At 49.8% G+C, this 18801-nt stretch overlaps 1 protein-coding gene across 1 annotated transcript in view; it reads left to right on the forward strand.

Annotated features, from left to right (window-relative positions):
• The first annotated feature begins 3016 nt into the window (after positions 1–3016).
• The window catches only part of LOC142251057 (cytochrome P450 2B1-like), a 70666-nt gene continuing 54881 nt past the window's right edge, over positions 3017–18801 (forward strand). The window contains exons 1-3 of the mRNA XM_075323558.1: positions 3017–3209; positions 5969–6131; positions 17290–17442. Coding sequence (XP_075179673.1) covers positions 3030–3209; positions 5969–6131; positions 17290–17442 — 496 coding nt within the window. The 5' untranslated portion in view covers positions 3017–3029. The remainder of the gene's footprint in view (positions 3210–5968; positions 6132–17289; positions 17443–18801) is intronic.

The raw sequence follows: 18801 nt of genomic DNA on the forward strand, positions 1-18801 counted from the left end.
TAACACCTTTATATACAGTAGATAGCACAGGATCCACCATTCTCAATAGGTGATATCACAGCTCACCTCCTCCTCCTGTACAATGACTGACAACACCTTTATATACAGTAGATAGCACAGGATCCACCATTCACAATTGGTGATATCTAGTATATATAGAGGTGTTATCAGTCATTGTCACAGGTCACCTCCCCCTCAGTGTTATCTACTATATATAGAAGTGTTAGTCATAGTACAGGAGGAGGAGGAGGTGAGCTGTGATCACTTATTGTGAATGGTGGATCCTGTGCTATCTATGGTCTATAAAGGTTCTACATGATCTTATACGGGAGGAAGAGGGGAACCTGTGAATGGTGGATCCTAGTTTATCTGCTTTACATGGAGCCATCACATGTCTTTCGCTGTTCTAGGACACGCTGTTCATAGATTGCACAATATTTTCTAGTAGTATTTATGCCATGTCTTAAAGAACGTTGAGTACAACAAGATAAGGATAATACGTGGAATTCCAGCTCATGTGAACGTCCCCCCACCTGTACCGTGTACAGAGCCAAAAAAGAGAAAACGAGGTGTGTAATGAGGTCACGGGTGAGATGCGCTCCTTATGTAATCTATCAGCTACATCCAGAAGCAGTAATCTTCCAGTGACTCGCGCTTCTACTCACCAGACTGCTGTAATTACAGCCTCCAGCGCCGCTGTCACTTATGAACGGGGCAGAAACCGGTTATGGAGATGGAGAAACCTTATGAACACACTGCAGGAGTGATGCTTTAAAGGGACTTGTCAGTTGCAATATGCACCCACAACCACGAGCAGTTCTGGGTACATATTGCTAATCCCTGCCTAACCGTCCCTGTATCTGGTAGCATAGATAAAGAGATCTATAGAAAAAGTATTTCTAAAGATCCTTCATGATATGCTAATGAGGCCAGGGACTAGTCACAAGGGCGTTATGCCCCCGACTAGTCCGCCCTCTTAGTATGTTAGCATGCCCCTGAGGGTGTGCTAACATGCTATTCAATGCCCATTGCCAGCGTACCTGTGTCACCGCTGATGACGCCGACTTTAGGCTCGGTGTGTATGATCAGAAGTCCTGGCACTTCCGGTCATTCGCGCAAGACCTCCCTGAAGCCGAGGTGCGTACACCTGGCTTCCTAGAGCGTATGACTGGAAGTGCGGTGACGTCTGATCACGTGCACTGAGCCTAAAGCTGACATCATCAGTAGTGATGGGCCAAACTGAACTGTAAAGTTCGGAGTCCGTACCGAACACATAGTGATCATGTACACAATCCCGAACACAAGCTTTACTTGTTACAGTTCAGGTCCAGGGGCTGTAAAAAAAAAAGCACTTATTAAAAACATTATGATCATACTTACAGGTTCAGCGACGCGTCCTGCAGATGCCCCACATCATTCTAAATATTCCCTTATCCAGGTATATACTGTCCCCCTCCTGGTACATACTGTCCCCTTCCTGGTATCTGTTCCTCTCCCATACTCCTCTTGGTCTTTACTGTCCCCCTCCTGGTATATACTGTCACCCTCCTGGTATATTATGTCCCTCTCCTGGTATATACTGTCCCTCTCCTGGTATATACTGTCCCCCTCCTGGTAAATATGTTACTCTCCTGAGCCCTATTCTGGTATATATTGTCTCCCTCCTGGTACATACTGTCCCCTTCCTGGTATCTGTTCCTCTCCCGTACTCCTCTTGGTCTTTACTGTCCCCCTCCTGGTATATACTGTCACCCTCCTGGTATATTATGTCCCTCTCCTGGTATATACTGTCCCTCTCCTGGTATATACTGTCCCCCTCCTGGTAAATATGTTACTCTCCTGAGCCCTATTCTGGTATATATTGTCTCCCTCCTGGTACATACTGTCCCCTTCCTGGTATATACTGTCCCCCTCCTGGTATATACTGTCACCCTCCTGGTATATTATGTCCCTTTCCTGGTATATACTGTCCCTCTCCTGGTATATATGTTCCTCTCCTGAGCCCTTTCCTGGTATATAGTGTCGTTTTTCATGGTATATACTGTGCTCACCCTCCCCGACTCCCACGTTGCGCGACATCCTCATCTATAGCCGACCAGCAGCTTTCATCGGCATCTCTGCTATGGCAACACATGACGCCATTGTCATGTCACCTCAGTCATGAGGACGCCACTGAAAGCTGCCGACTTCTGTTTCGCCAGCACTGTGCATCGCAGTACAGAGACCCAATGGGTCTGTGCACTGCAATGCATTTCAGCTGGATGTGCGTCTGAGGCCACACATCCAGCTGAAGCAGGGGCCAGAGGCCCTCTGCACCCCCAGGCCCGGTCGCGGTTGTGATCTCAGCAACCATGATCATTCCGCCACTGCCTGTGCACATGGTGACGTGTTTGATGTGTTTTTGGTGCAGTTTGTCCTGCAGATTGTTGCCCAAATCTGCATGTCTTTCCTTCCCCCAGCAAAGTCTATGAGAATTCAAAAGTGCTGTGCGCACTTTGCTTCTTTTTTCCTTGCAGTTTTTGATGCCAAAAAAAAAGTGGCATGTGAATTGTTGGGGTGCATTTTTTCCTGCGTTTTTTAGCCCTTCCAGCCATTTAATTCACTAAGAAAAGCACCAAAAAACACACCCAAAAATGCATCAAAATTGCACCAAAAATGCATGAGGTTTTTTTGTTGCATTTTTAGTGTGTTTTTTGGTTATAAGGTGTGTTTTTGGTGCAGAAAATCTCTGCAGCGTGCACACATACTCTCAATGTGGCTCTAACTCTTGACATTGGTACAGTATTTTTGCAGTGGAGGTTTTGCAAAAAGTGATCACAAACCTCAGTCTCCAAATACAATAAAACTGTCTCTCCCAGGCTTAAAGGAACGGCATACTAGAACTTTAGCTAAAAGAAACCTAAACGATAAATTAAAAAAAGGCAAGTTACGCAACTCCAACCCCACCCATAGAACAAATGTTTCCTACTACAGTATATATAGAGAGAGAGACGTTATCTGGCAAAACTAGAGAACTACGATCAGCCAGGATGCATCTTCTAGAAGATGTTACTCTAATCCTGGCCGTGGTGGTGTCTTGTCTCATCGTATTCTTAAGTTTTATGCATTTTTGGAGAAAAAGGAACTTACCCCCTGGACCGACCCCGCTGCCAATACTGGGGAACCTACTACAGCTAAGCAAAGGGGGCATCGTGACATCTCTGCTGAAGGTAAGTGTCAAACACCGAGCTCAGATGCCATCTCCCTGAACCAACAATGGCGTCACGTCTGCCCGAGGTCAGAGACCGGGGCACTGTCATTGTACTGAAAGTCATTGGTTTGTGGGTGTATCCTGTATTTTATTTGCTTTTTGTGTTCCACAAATGTCATAAAATTGACTTATCGATCAGCAGAAGACAAATTTAGTTAGTACCGAAAGATAAATATTGATGATGACCAAGAATCGGTCAATACTTGCAGGATCACGCATGGACTGGGGCAGTTTTCTTCTTCCTTTATGGGATTGTCCCACTGACCAAACTAGAGAAGATATTTGGGTTTATGGTAACTTGAGTCAAATGGTCTTTCATGTAGGTTTAATAAATTTGATGGGTTGAAATGGACTTTTTATGGATCACCTGATTTTAAGTTCCCATTACGCTCACCACCTGGGATGGTAAAGTGGTGGGGAGCCTAGGTTTCCCTCTGTGGTCCAGTGGGTCCACTACCCCTAATGGAGCCAATGGACAACAGGAGAAAGCTAGGCTTACCCTTTAGTGGGAGGGGCGTGACTAAGCACCCGCCATGAGGAGGAATGCCAGGGGCCACTCGCAGTGAAGTAATCGGGACACTGGCAGCTGAACTGAGCAGTATGACAGCAAGACCGGGAGATCGATAACAAACAGCAGAGCACAGGGGGCACTGCCTGGAAGGGAACAAGTAGGGCTGATACCAGTAGATATGGGTCATCAAGCTCAGGTGACCAGGCACAGGTCATCAGGCACAGGTCATCAGGTGTGGACCGCAGCAAGGTAGTGCAGACACGTCAGTCATGGACCTCAGCAGGGTAGTATCGGAACATTAGATGTGGACTGCAGCAGGGTGGTGCAGGCACATCAGGTATGGACTGCAGCAGGGTGGTGCAGGCACATCAGGTATGGACTGCAGCAGGGTTGGTGTAGGAACATAAGGCACTCCGGACTTCAGGTTCAAAACACCAATAGAACGTTATTCACAGGTACAGGACACAGCAGGGCTATAGGAATAGGAACCAGGGGAACACATCGACAGGACAGGTCCAAGGCAGAAATCAGCATGCCAGAACTAGTTGCAGTTAGGACTGATGCTGGATACAGGCAGACCAGAGCAAAATCGCAGGACCAACACAGGTACTAGTCAAAAAACTTAATGAGATGCTGTGGCTCCTCCCAACAGAGGGAGGGAATCCTAAATAGCTGGTGCCGCCGAGTGGTTGGCTGGGGATAACACAGCTCGGTATAAAGGGATAAGAAATGTACGTGCCCCTTAGGCTGGTGACCAGGAAACCCCACACAACATGTGCAAGGCCTTGGGCCTAGGCAGAAGCTGAAGACCATGCACACGTGGGCATCTATGGGGGGGGTGAGTCAGGGACTGTGTGTCGCCAGGGGTTAAGGGGATACCCAGAACCGGGCCATGGGGTCACTTCTGGAAAGGGGATCACGGTGCCGTGACCCGGTCTGTGCTCCCTGGTTCCACAATAAAAAGGGGTTATGTTCGTGACGCCACCCGTGGAATGTGATCAGAGATGACCACCGCTGCTGCAGAACCTCCGGGGGTGATGGATGGCAGCTTGAGATGGGACGGCTCCCCACGGATAGAGCCTTCTCCCTGGGGCAGTGTGATAGTCTATGGGGGGGGGGGGGTGCAAGACACGAGCACAATAAACAAGCAGACTCATGGTTTTGCAGTTTTTGTCCTTTACTGTGATGGTATTCAGCAGAGTACTGTCCACGGAGTCTGTGAAGGGTTCAGGATTTCTCCCACCCAGCCGGGCCGTTTTGGCTTCCTTATCTGCACTGTGTATCTGTGGCCTGCTGCTGTGTGAACTAGGCAGCCGGCCCTGTTCTGCTCCCAGGTACCAACCTGACAGGCAACTCGAGTCCTTCCTTGTATGTTCCTGAACTCTGTGCTTGTTGCTATGTCTGTGGTAAAGGTGAAGAATGTGTAATCTTCACTTCTCTGGTGTTAACTGTGCGGTGTGTAATCTGCACAGCCTAGGATCCGGCAACCGTTCTGTGTGCTCCACTGGGGTGAGTTCAGCAATACTTTCTCCCAGGTATGTTCCTCTGTTTAATCTGTCTCCGTCTCCTTTCCTCAGACCCTCAGCTTAGGCCTGGAATTGGTCAGCGGATCCAGAGGTGAGCTGTCCCAGCTCCAACCTGCAGATCCTCTTTCCACAGTCCTCTGCACTGACTGCCCTGAATGACTAAACAACAAACTGAAACAAAACTGATCACTTCCTCTCCACACCAGAATATGCACTTGGTCTCCCCCTTCTGGCCTGGCGGTCTTGGTGTTGTGTGTGAGGAGTTAACCCCTTTGTGTTGTTACTGTGGCAACTCTGGGGTGCCTTGATGGCAATGAAGAGACACAGAGGACAATGTGATATGTGGGTAGCCATGCAGGTAAGCAAAGACCTGCGCAGCATGAGGATGGTCATGCAGGAAAGAGGAGGGAGTAGGGACACGGCGTTAGGACACGGAGGAGTGCCAGCATAATATGGAAGCAGGCGCCACAGATCCATTTCAGACTCTGAGCTGCCACCTCAGGAAGAGACTCTCTCGTAAAGAAAGATCTAGCTTATTATGGCTAATAGGCCACAGAGCAATTGAGGTGGTCACTATCAGTTTACTTGATTACAACAATGTTATTTTTCATCCCCAGATTTGTAAGAAGGGAGCAATTTATTACTTTGACATGACAATAACCATTTTTGCACTTCATCCAGCTTAAAGAAAAATATGGAGAAGTGTTCACCGTGTACCTGGGTTCCCGACCAGTCATAGTGGTCACAGGATACAAAGCTGTGAAAGAAGTTTACGTGGACAGAGGGGATGACTTCTTGGCTCGAGGTGATGTCTTTTGCTTCGATCTTGACTACAAAAACTATGGTGAGTAGTTTGTCATTATTTTAGTTATCCAACGTGTTAGGCCACATACACACGCTGAGTACTTGGTGAGTTTTTTACCTCAGAATTTGTAAGACAAATCCAGGAGTGGGTGATAAATACAGAAGTGGTGCCGTGTTTCTATTCTACTTTTCCTCTGATTGTTCAACTCTAGGTTTTGGCTATGTGGCGCCCTAGGACCTGGTCGCCACAGCAGCATTGCCCTCCCAAAGGGTTAATGCTGAGCCTGGAGGTAATTGGGAGATCCATTGGCCAGCAGGTTTAACACCCAACACAGTTCTCCCTCCGGCCAGCAGGGGGAGCTCTGAACCTGGAATTCCAGGGAGCCTTCCTCTACCTGACCAGAGGGAGGAAGTGCAGCCAGTCTGTAGGGAGTAGTGGAAGTGAACAGACGCAGAGTGAGCTGTCCTGTGAATCTGGGGCCTAGAGCTGGAGCAGCTTGGCCCAGAGAAGCAGGAATAGCTGAGAGGCAGCAGAGAGAGACTCAGACATCGGAGTCTGTGGTTGCCAGGGTATAAAATCCGCCCCTGGTAGCCGAGTCCGAAGGGCAGGAGAGCTGCAAGCCCCTGGCCCAGAAACATCCAAGGTACAGCTGCAGCATCAGGGCCCGGTGTGGACTCCAGCGGAGAAGCACCAGAGAGAGGGTCTGCGCAGCCACCTACAGAAAGAAGGGACGTGCCATCGGTCCCAGCAGCAAAGAGGGCCATTGCTGGATTCAGAGAAGCAGGGTCCTATCATCACAAAGCAAAGTACAGGAGTAGGCCTCATACTCAGCTGGCCAGAAAGATCATCCCAAGTACTTCCAGGCCGACCGGATCCCCATCACCACCTGTAACGGTCTCCCAGGACTGGACTGTTCCCAGAGTAAAAGAGGAGAAGGTAAAGAGACTGTTGTTTGTGCCTGGTTCTTTCCTCGCCTGTCGGCCCTGCACCGTGTTAGCCACACAACACCATAGACTTTCACGGGCACCAACTGTATCCCGGGGCATCGCTCCACCTGTGGGGAGCAGTAACATCATAGCTGCCATAACATCACCCCGGAGTTCTCCCATAGCAGCGGCGGCTTAATAGCCGCATACCACAGGTGGCGTCACGAACATTAACTTCAACTCATCAGCCACATATTCAACTGACACCCACCAGGGCCACGGAGCCGGGCCCAGCCACCACTGACTACCACCGGACTAGTCCGGCCCGGCACCGGGTGTCCCCTAGCCCTGGGGTGGGCGAGTCAACTTTTGGCGTCACGAACAGGATTTCGTGCCCGGTTCCACCGGGTACTGTGCGCCTGAATAATTGCGCTTTAAAGACTGTATTACTGCGTGTTTCACTGTTTGAAAACTGCCGCCGCCATTATCCTCACTGAGCGCAGGAAGAAGGGGGGCGTGCCTGACAAAGAGCGCGAAGGGAGCGCGCCATCAGAGCAGAGCGCTGTTAACCCCGCGCGACCCGGAAGGAAATTTGAAAAGTGAACGGAGCCTGGTAAGGTTCACTAAGGGGGAGGAAGATGTCCGACGCAGAGGGAGGGCAGGTGGCTGCCATAGCCCGAGACGCCGCAGCGCCCGCCGAAGCGATCCCTGTCGCCGTCGCCCCATCCCCCGCTGTAGCGCCGGTAATGCCGATCACCATGCCGTACATACCGGGCGCAGAATGGCTGCCGCAGTATTCCGGGGAGTCCCATACCTTGAGCGACTTCAGAGAAAGCCTGCACAGCTTATTCCGGGTGTATCCGCTGACTGAGAGCCAGAAGGTGGGCATATTAATGGGACAGCTAGCCGGCGCAGCCCAGCGTGAAGTGAAGTCCTGGCCTGATACAGATAAAGGGACAGTAACCCAGATACTGGCCAAGCTAAAGAGTACTTTTGACACCCGCACCGCAGCAGAGATAAAGATGAGATTCTTTGGGTGCAAGCAGCGGCCCACAGACAGCATAAGGGACTATGCCTTAAACCTGCAGGAGGCCCTGAAAGCGGTTAAACAAGTGGACCCAGAGAGTGTACGTGAAGAACACAAACTCCTAACTGAGCAGTTCATAGAGGGGCTCCTGTCAGATGCCCACAGGACCCAGCTGCGTATCATGGTCCTGCAGAACCCTGCTCTGGACTTTGCAAAGTTTAAGGACCAGGCCATCCGGGTACTGAGAGAATCTACACCGAATGACCCAGTGCCCCTCCGGCCTCTTGCTATCACGTACCCCGGGGTGGTGCCTGCAACACGAGCCACTGCAGGGGCTGAGGCGCAGTCCCTGGATAAGGATCCCACTGCAGAGCTCAGACAGCAGTTCCAGGAGCTGACCAAGACTGTAGCTGCCCTTGCCAAGATCGTGCAGTCCCTACAAGTGACCCCATCGCCTGCAAAAATCGAGTTGGCCTCCAGCCCAGATGACGTCCCATGGATGCGACAGAGGAGGGTTCCGCCGACCCGAGGCAGAGACACAGACCGGTATGATTCAACGGGACAACCGATCTGCCGCCGCTGCAGCCAGGCGGGCCACATTGCACGATACTGTCCTTTAAATGGGCCGAGCCTGGGGCCAGGAGCCGACCCCCAGGTGTAAGGAAGCCCGGCTCAACCCCCAGCCGCAGCAAGTATGTGGGAGGACGACCGGTCCTTCCTATTGTGCTGGATGGGATCCCTTTGAATGCCCTCCTGGATACTGGGTCCCAGGTAACGACCATCCCCTATAAACTGTACAAAAGATATTGGGCTGATTCAGACATTGACCATGGCCCAGATGATGATTTAACAATTGTGGCCAGTAATGGTCAGCCCTTACCTCAAATTGGGTATAAAGAAGTAACCATTAAAGTGGGGCGGGTGGAATTGCCATGTCAGGGGATGATAATTGTAGATATTGATCGCAAAGAATCTGACCCGCTGGTAACCATTGGTACAAATGTGATAGAAAATTGTATTGCCGAAGTGATAATTTTGTTGCAGCAGGCGTCTGAAACTGCCAGCTCCGGGCAGCAGCGTGCCCTACAGAGGGAGATCAGAGCCCTGATGAGGAGGCAGCAGGTGGAGCTGGCCGGAGGAGAAATTGGCAGTGTGAGGGTAAGTGACCCCCTACCCATTGCAATACCCCCAAGAAGTGAAATGTTGATATGGTGTCGGGCAGCAATAGGCCTCAAGGGTCAGGATTACCATGCCTTGGTAGAACCGGTGTATTCAGACAGTAGGCCTGGAGTCCTGATAGCCAGAGGGGTAGCAGACGTCCGCAAGGGGAGAGTGCCCATCCGTGTCCTGAATTGTGGGGAGGAGGAAGCCAAATTGCCCCGGTACGCCACTGTAGCAAAACTGTACACTGTCAGCAACAACACCATCAAAGCAGTGGAACCCTTGATCCCGTCCGACCAGGCGGAAGACAAGGGCTCCAAGGGGCAGCTGGAAGACTGGTGCCAAAACTTACATGTGGGCACCGACTCCACCCCCTCACACCAAAAGAATGGGGTTTACCGGGTGGTACAGGAGTACGAGCGGGTCTTCAGCAAACACCCCCTAGATTTTGGGCAGGTGAAAGGGGTTAAACATCAAATCCCCACGGGTGATCATCCCCCCGTTAAAGAGAGATACCGCCCTGTACCCCCCGCACAGTATCAGCGTGCCAAAGAAATGTTACGGGAAATGAAGGAGGCTGGGGTTATCAGAGATAGTTGTAGCCCCTGGGCAGCTCCACTAGTGCTCGTAAAGAAAAAGGATGGTACAATGAGAATGTGTGTAGATTACAGGCAAATTAACCGCATTACACATAAAGATGCTTATCCCCTACCCAGAATAGAGGAGTCACTAACAGCCTTAAAGTCAGCTAACTATTTCTCCACCTTGGATCTCACCAGTGGGTATTGGCAGGTTCCCGTGGCAGAGGCGGACAAGGAGAAGACTGCATTCACGACGCCGATGGGCCTCTGCGAGTTCAACTGCATGCCATTCGGGCTCTGCAACGCCCCAGGGACATTCCAACGGTTGATGGAGTGCTGCTTGGGCCACCACAACTTCGAAACCGTGCTGTTGTACCTGGATGACGTCATAGTCTACTCCAAGACTTATGAAGACCACCTGAAGCACTTAGCAGAAGTGTTCGAGTCTTTGTCAAAATATGGCCTGAAGATCAAGCCGTCCAAATGTCACCTCTTGAAGCCAAAGGTACAGTACCTGGGTCATGTGGTCAGCGCAGAAGGTGTGGCACCTGATCCGGAGAAAGTCACCGTAATCAAGGACTGGCCAAGACCCACCACGGTAAAGGAGGTGCGGCAGTTCCTTGGGCTGGTGGGCTACTACCGAAGGTTCATTGATGGTTTCACCAAGATAGCAGCGCCCCTTCAAGATCTCCTGGTGGGCCAACCAAAGCAGGCTAAGAAGCAGAGCCCTCCATTTGAATGGAGCAGCCAACTAGAAACCTCCTTTGTCCAGCTGAAAGGGGCTCTCACGGGAGAAGAAATTCTGGCCTACCCTGACTACAGCCAGCCGTTTGTACTGTATACAGACGCCAGCAACGTGGGCCTGGGAGCCGTTTTGTCCCAGGTGCAGGGAGGCAGGGAGAAGGTGATAGCGTACGCCAGTAGGAAGCTTCGGCCCACAGAAAGGAATCCAGAAAATTACAGTTCCTTCAAGCTGGAGTTCCTCGCTATTGTTTGGGCAGTGACTGAACGCTTCAAACACTATCTGGCGTCGGCCAAGTTCACCATCTTCACGGACAACAATCCGTTGACACACCTGGCAACAGCCAAGTTAGGGGCGTTGGAACAGCGATGGATGGCCCGGCTGTCTAACTTTGACTTTACCATCAAGTACCGGGCTGGCAAGAAGAATAACAATGCTGATGCGCTGTCCAGAATGCCTCACTTACCCGAATCTGGAGAAGACCTGGATGAACTCGAAGAGATAGAGTTACCGGCTTTCCATCATCAGGGCGTTTCCCAGTGTGAGCATGCTGTGGGAGTGAAGCGCTCGAGCCAACACGAGGTCCCGGTTAACCCATTACTCCACCATAATTGGGAAGAGACACAGAACGGTGACCCGGCGGTGCGATTGGTCAAAGAAAAGCTAGCACAAGCTGAGACTCATCTTGGTCCAGATGCTCCAGAAGAAGCCCAGCAGTTGTGGAAAGAGAGGGGACGACTGTTCACCTACCAAGGCAAGCTCTGCAAGAGACACGTCAACTGGCGAACAAATGAACTTGTCTGGCAGATCGTGGTTCCGCAGAGGGATGCTCCAATGGTCCTAGCGGCTTATCATGATAACGCAGGCCACTTTGGGTGGAAGAAGTTGGAGGCCCTACTCCGTGATCGGTTCTATTGGGTGCACATGAGAAAGGTGATCGAGAAGTGGTGCCGAGACTGTGGCCCGTGTAACCTGAGGCGGAAGGATGATGCCAGCCAAAGGTCTCCCCTACAGCCAATTGTTACGAAGCAGCCCCTGGAGTTGGTGGCCCTGGACCACGTGAAGTTAACACCAAGCCGGTCAGGCTATGTGTATGCCCTCACAATTGTGGACCATTACTCTCGTTTCCTGGTAGTAGTGCCTGTGAAGGACCAGACAGCCAGAACAGCAGCTAAAGCGTTCCAGGCATCCTTTTGCCGGCCTCACGGTTATCCGGAAAGGGTACTGACCGATCAAGGCCCTGCGTTCGAGGCGGAGGTGTTCCAAGAGTTTTGTAACATGTACGGTTGTAAGAAAATCAGAACAACACCGTACCACCCCCAAACCAATGGACTGTGCGAGAAAATGAACCATGTGGTTATTGATATGCTGAAGACTCTACCTCTGGAAGAAAGGAACCAATGGCCGGAGAAGCTGCCAGATCTGGTCGACCTGTACAACCATATCCCAGTAAATTCGACCAACTGCAGCCCCGCTTACCTGATGCGAGCCAGACCTGGCAGGTTGCCTGTAGACTTTGAGATGGGGACTGTGTCGCCTGAGGCGGTTCAAGAAATAGAGGATTGGGATACAGAACGGCAGCAGCAGTACCGTAAGGTCCAGGAATGCGTAGAGAGGAGCCTGTCTCAAGCCAGAACAAGACAAGAGCAGCAGTACAATCAAACGGCCCCAGCAACTCCCTTAGTACCTGGAGAACAAGTCCTCAAGAAGAAGCGGAGGACGCATAAATTGGATGATCAGTGGGAGAACGAGCCCTACACCATTATCCCCTCCAACTTTGACAACAGTAAGGTGTGCCTCATAAGCAAGGACGAAGGCAAGACTTGTCAAGCAATATCCAGAGACCGCCTGAAGACGTGCCCTGAGCGGTGCAAAGTTCAAAGGGAAGTGGAGGAAGTTCGAGAAGAAGGGGAAGAGATGATACAAACGATCCTCGGCAAATTCCCCAAGACTTGGAACCGCATAAATGGTGCCGTAGTGGTACCGGTCCTGACGTTCCCACAGTTGGTCGAGCCAGAAACAGAACAGGTTCCGGATCCACCCAAAGAACCGTCCGCCCCGACACGCGGTGACACGCCAGCAGTGGAACAGGAGGATCAACCCCCTGTCAGTGGTGAACCTGTCATACCCTTGGCGACTCCTAGACCACATAGGCAATCATCATGCATACCTATTGGGGTTAGGCCTACCGGTAGTGCTGAGATAGGAGACACACTAAGTAGTCAGGGACAAACACCAGAGCTACGCAGGTCTCAACGCAGCACTCGGGGACAACCCCCTCTAAGGTATAGGGAATCAACTATATAAAGAAAGAGTATTTATTAGAATGTAAATAGTTATGTGAAAAGTCTGTAATGTCGTGTACAAAATGTTTTTTTTTGTGATTGCGAAATTGGACAATTGGGCCACTGGACTATGGGTGGCCAACACCTAAATTGTTTATAGTTAGCACCAGTGTGCTCAACACCCCTGAAGAAAAACCCGTCCGGCGTGCATAGAGTGGGGTCATCAATGCTCTGACGCACGCCCAGAGCCTACGTTGGGGGTTTGATCGCGGCGGGTCCCCCATGGAGCAGTGTAATGGACACCCGGCAGGGAGCCACACTGGACTCTTATAGTACTGTCTGAAGTTGTAACGTTAAAAATAATGTGCCTCCCATATTGGGATGAAATGTATGACATGTTATGTTTTGTTTCCACAGTCCGGGAGTACTGAATTTAACTAAGGGGGAGTGTGGCGCCCTAGGACCTGGTCGCCACAGCAGCATTGCCCTCCCAAAGGGTTAATGCTGAGCCTGGAGGTAATTGGGAGATCCATTGGCCAGCAGGTTTAACACCCAACACAGCAGGGGGAGCTCTGAACCTGGAATTCCAGGGAGCCTTCCTCTACCTGACCAGAGGGAGGAAGTGCAGCCAGTCTGTAGGGAGTAGTGGAAGTGAACAGACGCAGAGTGAGCTGTCCTGTGAATCTGGGGCCTAGAGCTGGAGCAGCTTGGCCCAGAGAAGCAGGAATAGCTGAGAGGCAGCAGAGAGAGACTCAGACATCGGAGTCTGTGGTTGCCAGGGTATAAAATCCGCCCCTGGTAGCCGAGTCCGAAGGGCAGGAGAGCTGCAAGCCCCTGGCCCAGAAACATCCAAGGTACAGCTGCAGCATCAGGGCCCGGTGTGGACTCCAGCGGAGAAGCACCAGAGAGAGGGTCTGCGCAGCCACCTACAGAAAGAAGGGACGTGCCATCGGTCCCAGCAGCAAAGAGGGCCATTGCTGGATTCAGAGAAGCAGGGTCCTATCATCACAAAGCAAAGTACAGGAGTAGGCCTCATACTCAGCTGGCCAGAAAGATCATCCCAAGTACTTCCAGGCCGACCGGATCCCCATCACCACCTGTAACGGTCTCCCAGGACTGGACTGTTCCCAGAGTAAAAGAGGAGAAGGTAAAGAGACTGTTGTTTGTGCCTGGTTCTTTCCTCGCCTGTCGGCCCTGCACCGTGTTAGCCACACAGCACCATAGACTTTCACGGGCACCAACTGTATCCCGGGGCATCGCTCCACCTGTGGGGAGCAGTAACATCATAGCTGCCATAACATCACCCCGGAGTTCTCCCATAGCAGCGGCGGCTTAATAGCCGCATACCACAGGTGGCGTCACGAACATTAACTTCAACTCATCAGCCACATATTCAACTGACACCCACCAGGGCCACGGAGCCGGGCCCAGCCACCACTGACTACCACCGGACTAGTCCGGCCCGGCACCGGGTGTCCCCTAGCCCTGGGGTGGGCGAGTCAGCTACAAATACTGAGGTTCCCTTGTAATCTGGCAAATTTGAACTTCAGTAGATTTGTTCATGTCTATTCGTGAGGTGGGTGTATGTTTGGATGGTTGCTACACTTGTCTAGTGTTTTGGTTTCTGTAATTACACTTCCACACAAAATCTAGGACCAAATCTTTTATTTCCACCATTCCCACCTACCGTGTTTCCCTGAAAATAAGACAGGGTCTTATATTATTTTTTTTGCTGCAAAACATGGGCTAGGGTTTATTATCAGGGGACGGCCTCTTCAGCTTTAGATTACTGCATTGACCTTTGGTCACATAATGTGATATTACGAAGGTCCTGTTATTATTATTATTTATCATTATTATGGCATTTATTCCATGGCGCTTTACAAGTGAAAAGGGTATACATAAAAAAAGTACAACAATCACTAACAATACAAAACAGGCTGGTATCGGAGGAGAGAGGACCCTGCCCGCGAGGACTCACAGTCTACAGGGAATGGGAGAGGGTACAATAGGTGAGGACAGAGCTGGTTGCGTAGTGGTGTACTGGACTGAGGGTTATTGTAGGTTGTAGGCTTGTTGGAAGAGATGGGTCTTCAGGTTCTTCTTGAAGATTTTCATGGTAGTAAGGAGTCTAATATGCTGGGGTAGAGCGTTCCAGATTATGGGGGAGGCACGGGAGAAATCTTGTACGCGATTGTGGGAAGAGGAGATAAAAGAGGAGTAGATAAGGAGATCTTGTGAGGATCTGAGGTTGCGTGCAGGTAGGTACCGGGAGACTAGGTCACAGGTGTAAGAAGGAGAAAGATTGTGGATGGCTTTGTAGGTCATGGTTAATGTTTGAACTGGAATCTTTGGACAATGGAAGCAAGTGAAGGGTTTGACAGAGTAGCGAGGCTGGGAAATAGCGAGGGGATAGGTGGATTAAGTGGGCCGCAAAGTTTAGGATAGATTATAGGCGTGAGGGGTGCAAGAGTGTTAGAAGCGATGCCACAGAGCAGGAAGTTGCAGTATTTGAGGCGGGAGATGATGAGGGCATGTACTAAAGTTTTTGCTGATTCTTGGTCAAGGAAAGCAAGGATCCGGGAGATATTTTTGAGTTGTAGTCGGCATGAGGTGAAAAGAGCTTGAATGTTCAGCTTGAAGGATAGAGCAGAGTCGAGGGTTACTCCAAGGCAATGAGCTTGTGAGACTAGGGAGAGTGAGCAGCCATCAACTTTGATGGATGGGCTTGTTGGAGGAGATGAGTGAGGAGGAGGAAAGACAATGAATTCTGTTTTGTCCATGTTAAGCTTTAGGAATCGCACAGAAAAGAAGGGTGAAATAGCAGACACTGTGGGATTTTGCAGTATTATCATCAGGATATAAACCCTGAGGCCCCTAAGAGAATGTGGGTCCTGTGAAATTTCCCAGTTTGCTCTCCTTTCCCCCTAATACCAGTCCTGCATACCAGCCTATCTCCAGTTCTTTTTGACTCTTGCAATTAGGCTAAGGCCACACGAGCATTTAGCATCCGATGCCCTGGCTCAGGCTCTGTGGCGAGCGTGAACCGAGTGTCATTATATTGTAATCCAATTCTGTGATCGGATCACAGCTGTGGAGGAGAGGGAGGAACTAATTTCCCCATCTCTTCCATTATCAGCTGATTCGATTATTGCACTGCACTCCGGTGTTATCCGAGTGCAGTATGATGTTTCACACCCATAGACTTGTATGTATGCAAGTGAAAATGGATCGGATTACAACTATTGTTTTCCCAGTCCGTTTAAGGCTGAGAAAATAATCACAGATGGGAACAGCCCCATAGAGTAAAGCTGGTGTCACACACAGCGACAACGACAATGACGTCGCTGCTACGTCACCATTTTCTGTGACGTTGCAGCGACGTCCCGTCGCTGTCGCTGTGTGTGACATCCAGCAACGACCTGGCCCCTGCTGTGAGGTCGCCGGTCGTTGCTGAATGTCCAGCTTCATTTTTTGGTCGTCACTCTCCCGCTGTGACACACACATCGCTGTGTGTGACAGCGAGAGAGCGACGAAATGAAGCGAGCAGGAGCCGGCACTGGCAGCTGCGGTAAGCTGTAACCAGCGTAAACATCGGGTAACCAAGGGAAGACCTTTCCCTGGTTACCCGATGTTTACGCTGGTTACCAGGCTCCGCTCTTGCTGCCAGCGCCGGCTCCTGCACTGTGACATGTGGCTGCAGTATGCATCGGGTAATTAACCCGATGTATACTGTAGCAAAGAGAGCAAGGAGCCAGCGCTAAGCAGTGTGCGCGGCTCCCTGCTCTCTGCACTGTGACATGTAGCTGCAGCACACATCGGGTTAATTAACCCGATGTGTACTGTACCTAGGAGAGCAAGGAGCCAGCGCTAAGCGCGGCTCCCTGCTCTCTGCACATGTAGCACAGCGACGTTATGATCGCTGCTTCTGCTGTGTTTGACAGCTAAGCAGCGATCATAACAGCGACTTACAAGGTCGCTGTTACGTCACCGAAAATGGTGACGTAACAGCGACGTCGTTGTCGCTGTCGTTTAGTGTGAACCCAGCTTTAGATGAGTCTGAGTGAATTGAGATTTTTTTTTATCGCATTCCACTCGGACCATTTAACTCTCCATGTGTCCTAGACCTTGACAAGACGGTGACATCAAAGGTCCTTAAACAATCAGAACCTCGGAATACCACAACGTGGCCTAAGACCTCAGAGTCTGTGGCCCTGAGAAATTGTGAAGTTTGACTCCCCCTAACACCAGTAATAACTGTAAACAGGGCTTATTTTTGTAGTAGGTTTTATTATTTCACGCATACTCCAAAATCCTCTAAAATCATGCTAGGGCTTATTTTCAGGGAAGGTTCGGGCAAACACGGTAGTAAAAGGAATTTTCCACAATAACCAACTAAACTGCTAAACAGTTCTATTTTGTAGACTACTAGATGTCGTTTTTGATAACCCATTGTAGATATTTTCATCCCTCAGGAATTACTTTCACAAGTGACATGGACAGATGGAGAGATCTTCGTAAATTTTCTCTTTCCACAATGCGGGATTTCGGCATGGGAAAAACTAAAGTGGAGGATCTGATTCGAGAAGAAGCTTTGTGTCTAGTGACGGAATTCAAAAAAGCCAAAGGTTGTTATAGGCGATAACGAGATTGTTTTCAATCTAAAATCGAAGTTCTTTTTAAAATAAAAATCATATTATTAAATTAAAATATACTTATATTTATACATATTTATACATCACTAGCTGTACTACCCGGCTTCGCCCGGGTTAATAACTGTTGTTAACAAAATAGAATGTATTAACAAAAATGTATTCTGCACACAAAAACCACAAAACAAATAGAAATATAATTATTAAAAGACAAAAAATAAGCTAATAGAAGCATTTCACAACATATATTTCAACACCACAGATATTCCCCACAGATTTAACTAAATTGGCCAAGTAATGTGCTCAGTCTGTCTCTTTCCCCGTCAGTCTCTTTCCCCGTCTGTCTCTTTCCCTGTCAGTCTCTTTCCCCGTCTGTCTCTTTCCAGGTCTGTCTCTTTCCAGGTCTGTCTCTTTCCAGGTCTGTCTCTTTCCAGGTCTGTCTCTTTCCAGGTCTGTCTCTGTCTGTCTCTTTCACAGTTTGTCTCTCTCTGTCTCTCTGTCTGTCTCTCTCTGTCTGTCTCTCTCTCTGTTTGTCTCTCTCTCTGTCTGCCTGCCTCTCTGCCTGCCTCTCTGCCTGCCTCTCTGTCTGCCTCTCTGTCTGCCTCTCTCTCTCTCTGTCTGTCTCTGTCTCTCTATCCGTCTCCCCACCGATATCTTATTACCTCACATGTAAGCTTCTTAAACTATGAATGTCTTTTGTTCCTATAGCAACCAATCACAGCTCCTACTAATAACCTGTAGTTCCAGGCTCCATTTACTTTAATGGAGGCATGTTTTTTGGAGAGTAACTATAAAGCGCGGAGTTAAATTTTCCTGTCAAAACATAGTCTATTACGTTCCCTGGGTCACATGAGGTGTCTGTGCAAAATTTTGTGATTTGTAAACGTGACGGTGCGGATACACTTTTCGTTTCACTTTTTCACCATTATGTAGATAGGGGCAAAATTGATTGGTAAATTGGAACGTTTGGGGTTAAAATTTTGCCTCACAACATAGCCTATGACGACCTCGGGGTCCAGACGTGTGAGTGTGCAAAATTTTGTGGCTGTAGCTGCGACGGTGCAGATGCCAATCCCGGACATACACGCACGCGCGCGCACACACACACACACACACACGCTCAGCTTTATATATTAGATAAACCGACAGTAAAATGTTTACGCCTTTGTAGATTACCAATCGTCCCGCCTTTACTGGACAAAAAAAATATTCAGATTGGGAAAAGGAGGAATCGGGTCTACGCTCTGACATGTTTGTTGGCGGTTTGATGCTGACGTCTTTAATTATCATAATTTCTGAGACGATTAAAAAGGAGAATGAACAAATTGTTTCTCC

This window comes from Anomaloglossus baeobatrachus, chromosome 9 (genome assembly GCF_048569485.1).
Source record: "Anomaloglossus baeobatrachus isolate aAnoBae1 chromosome 9, aAnoBae1.hap1, whole genome shotgun sequence".
In the NCBI taxonomy this organism is placed as follows: Eukaryota; Metazoa; Chordata; class Amphibia; order Anura; family Aromobatidae; genus Anomaloglossus; species Anomaloglossus baeobatrachus.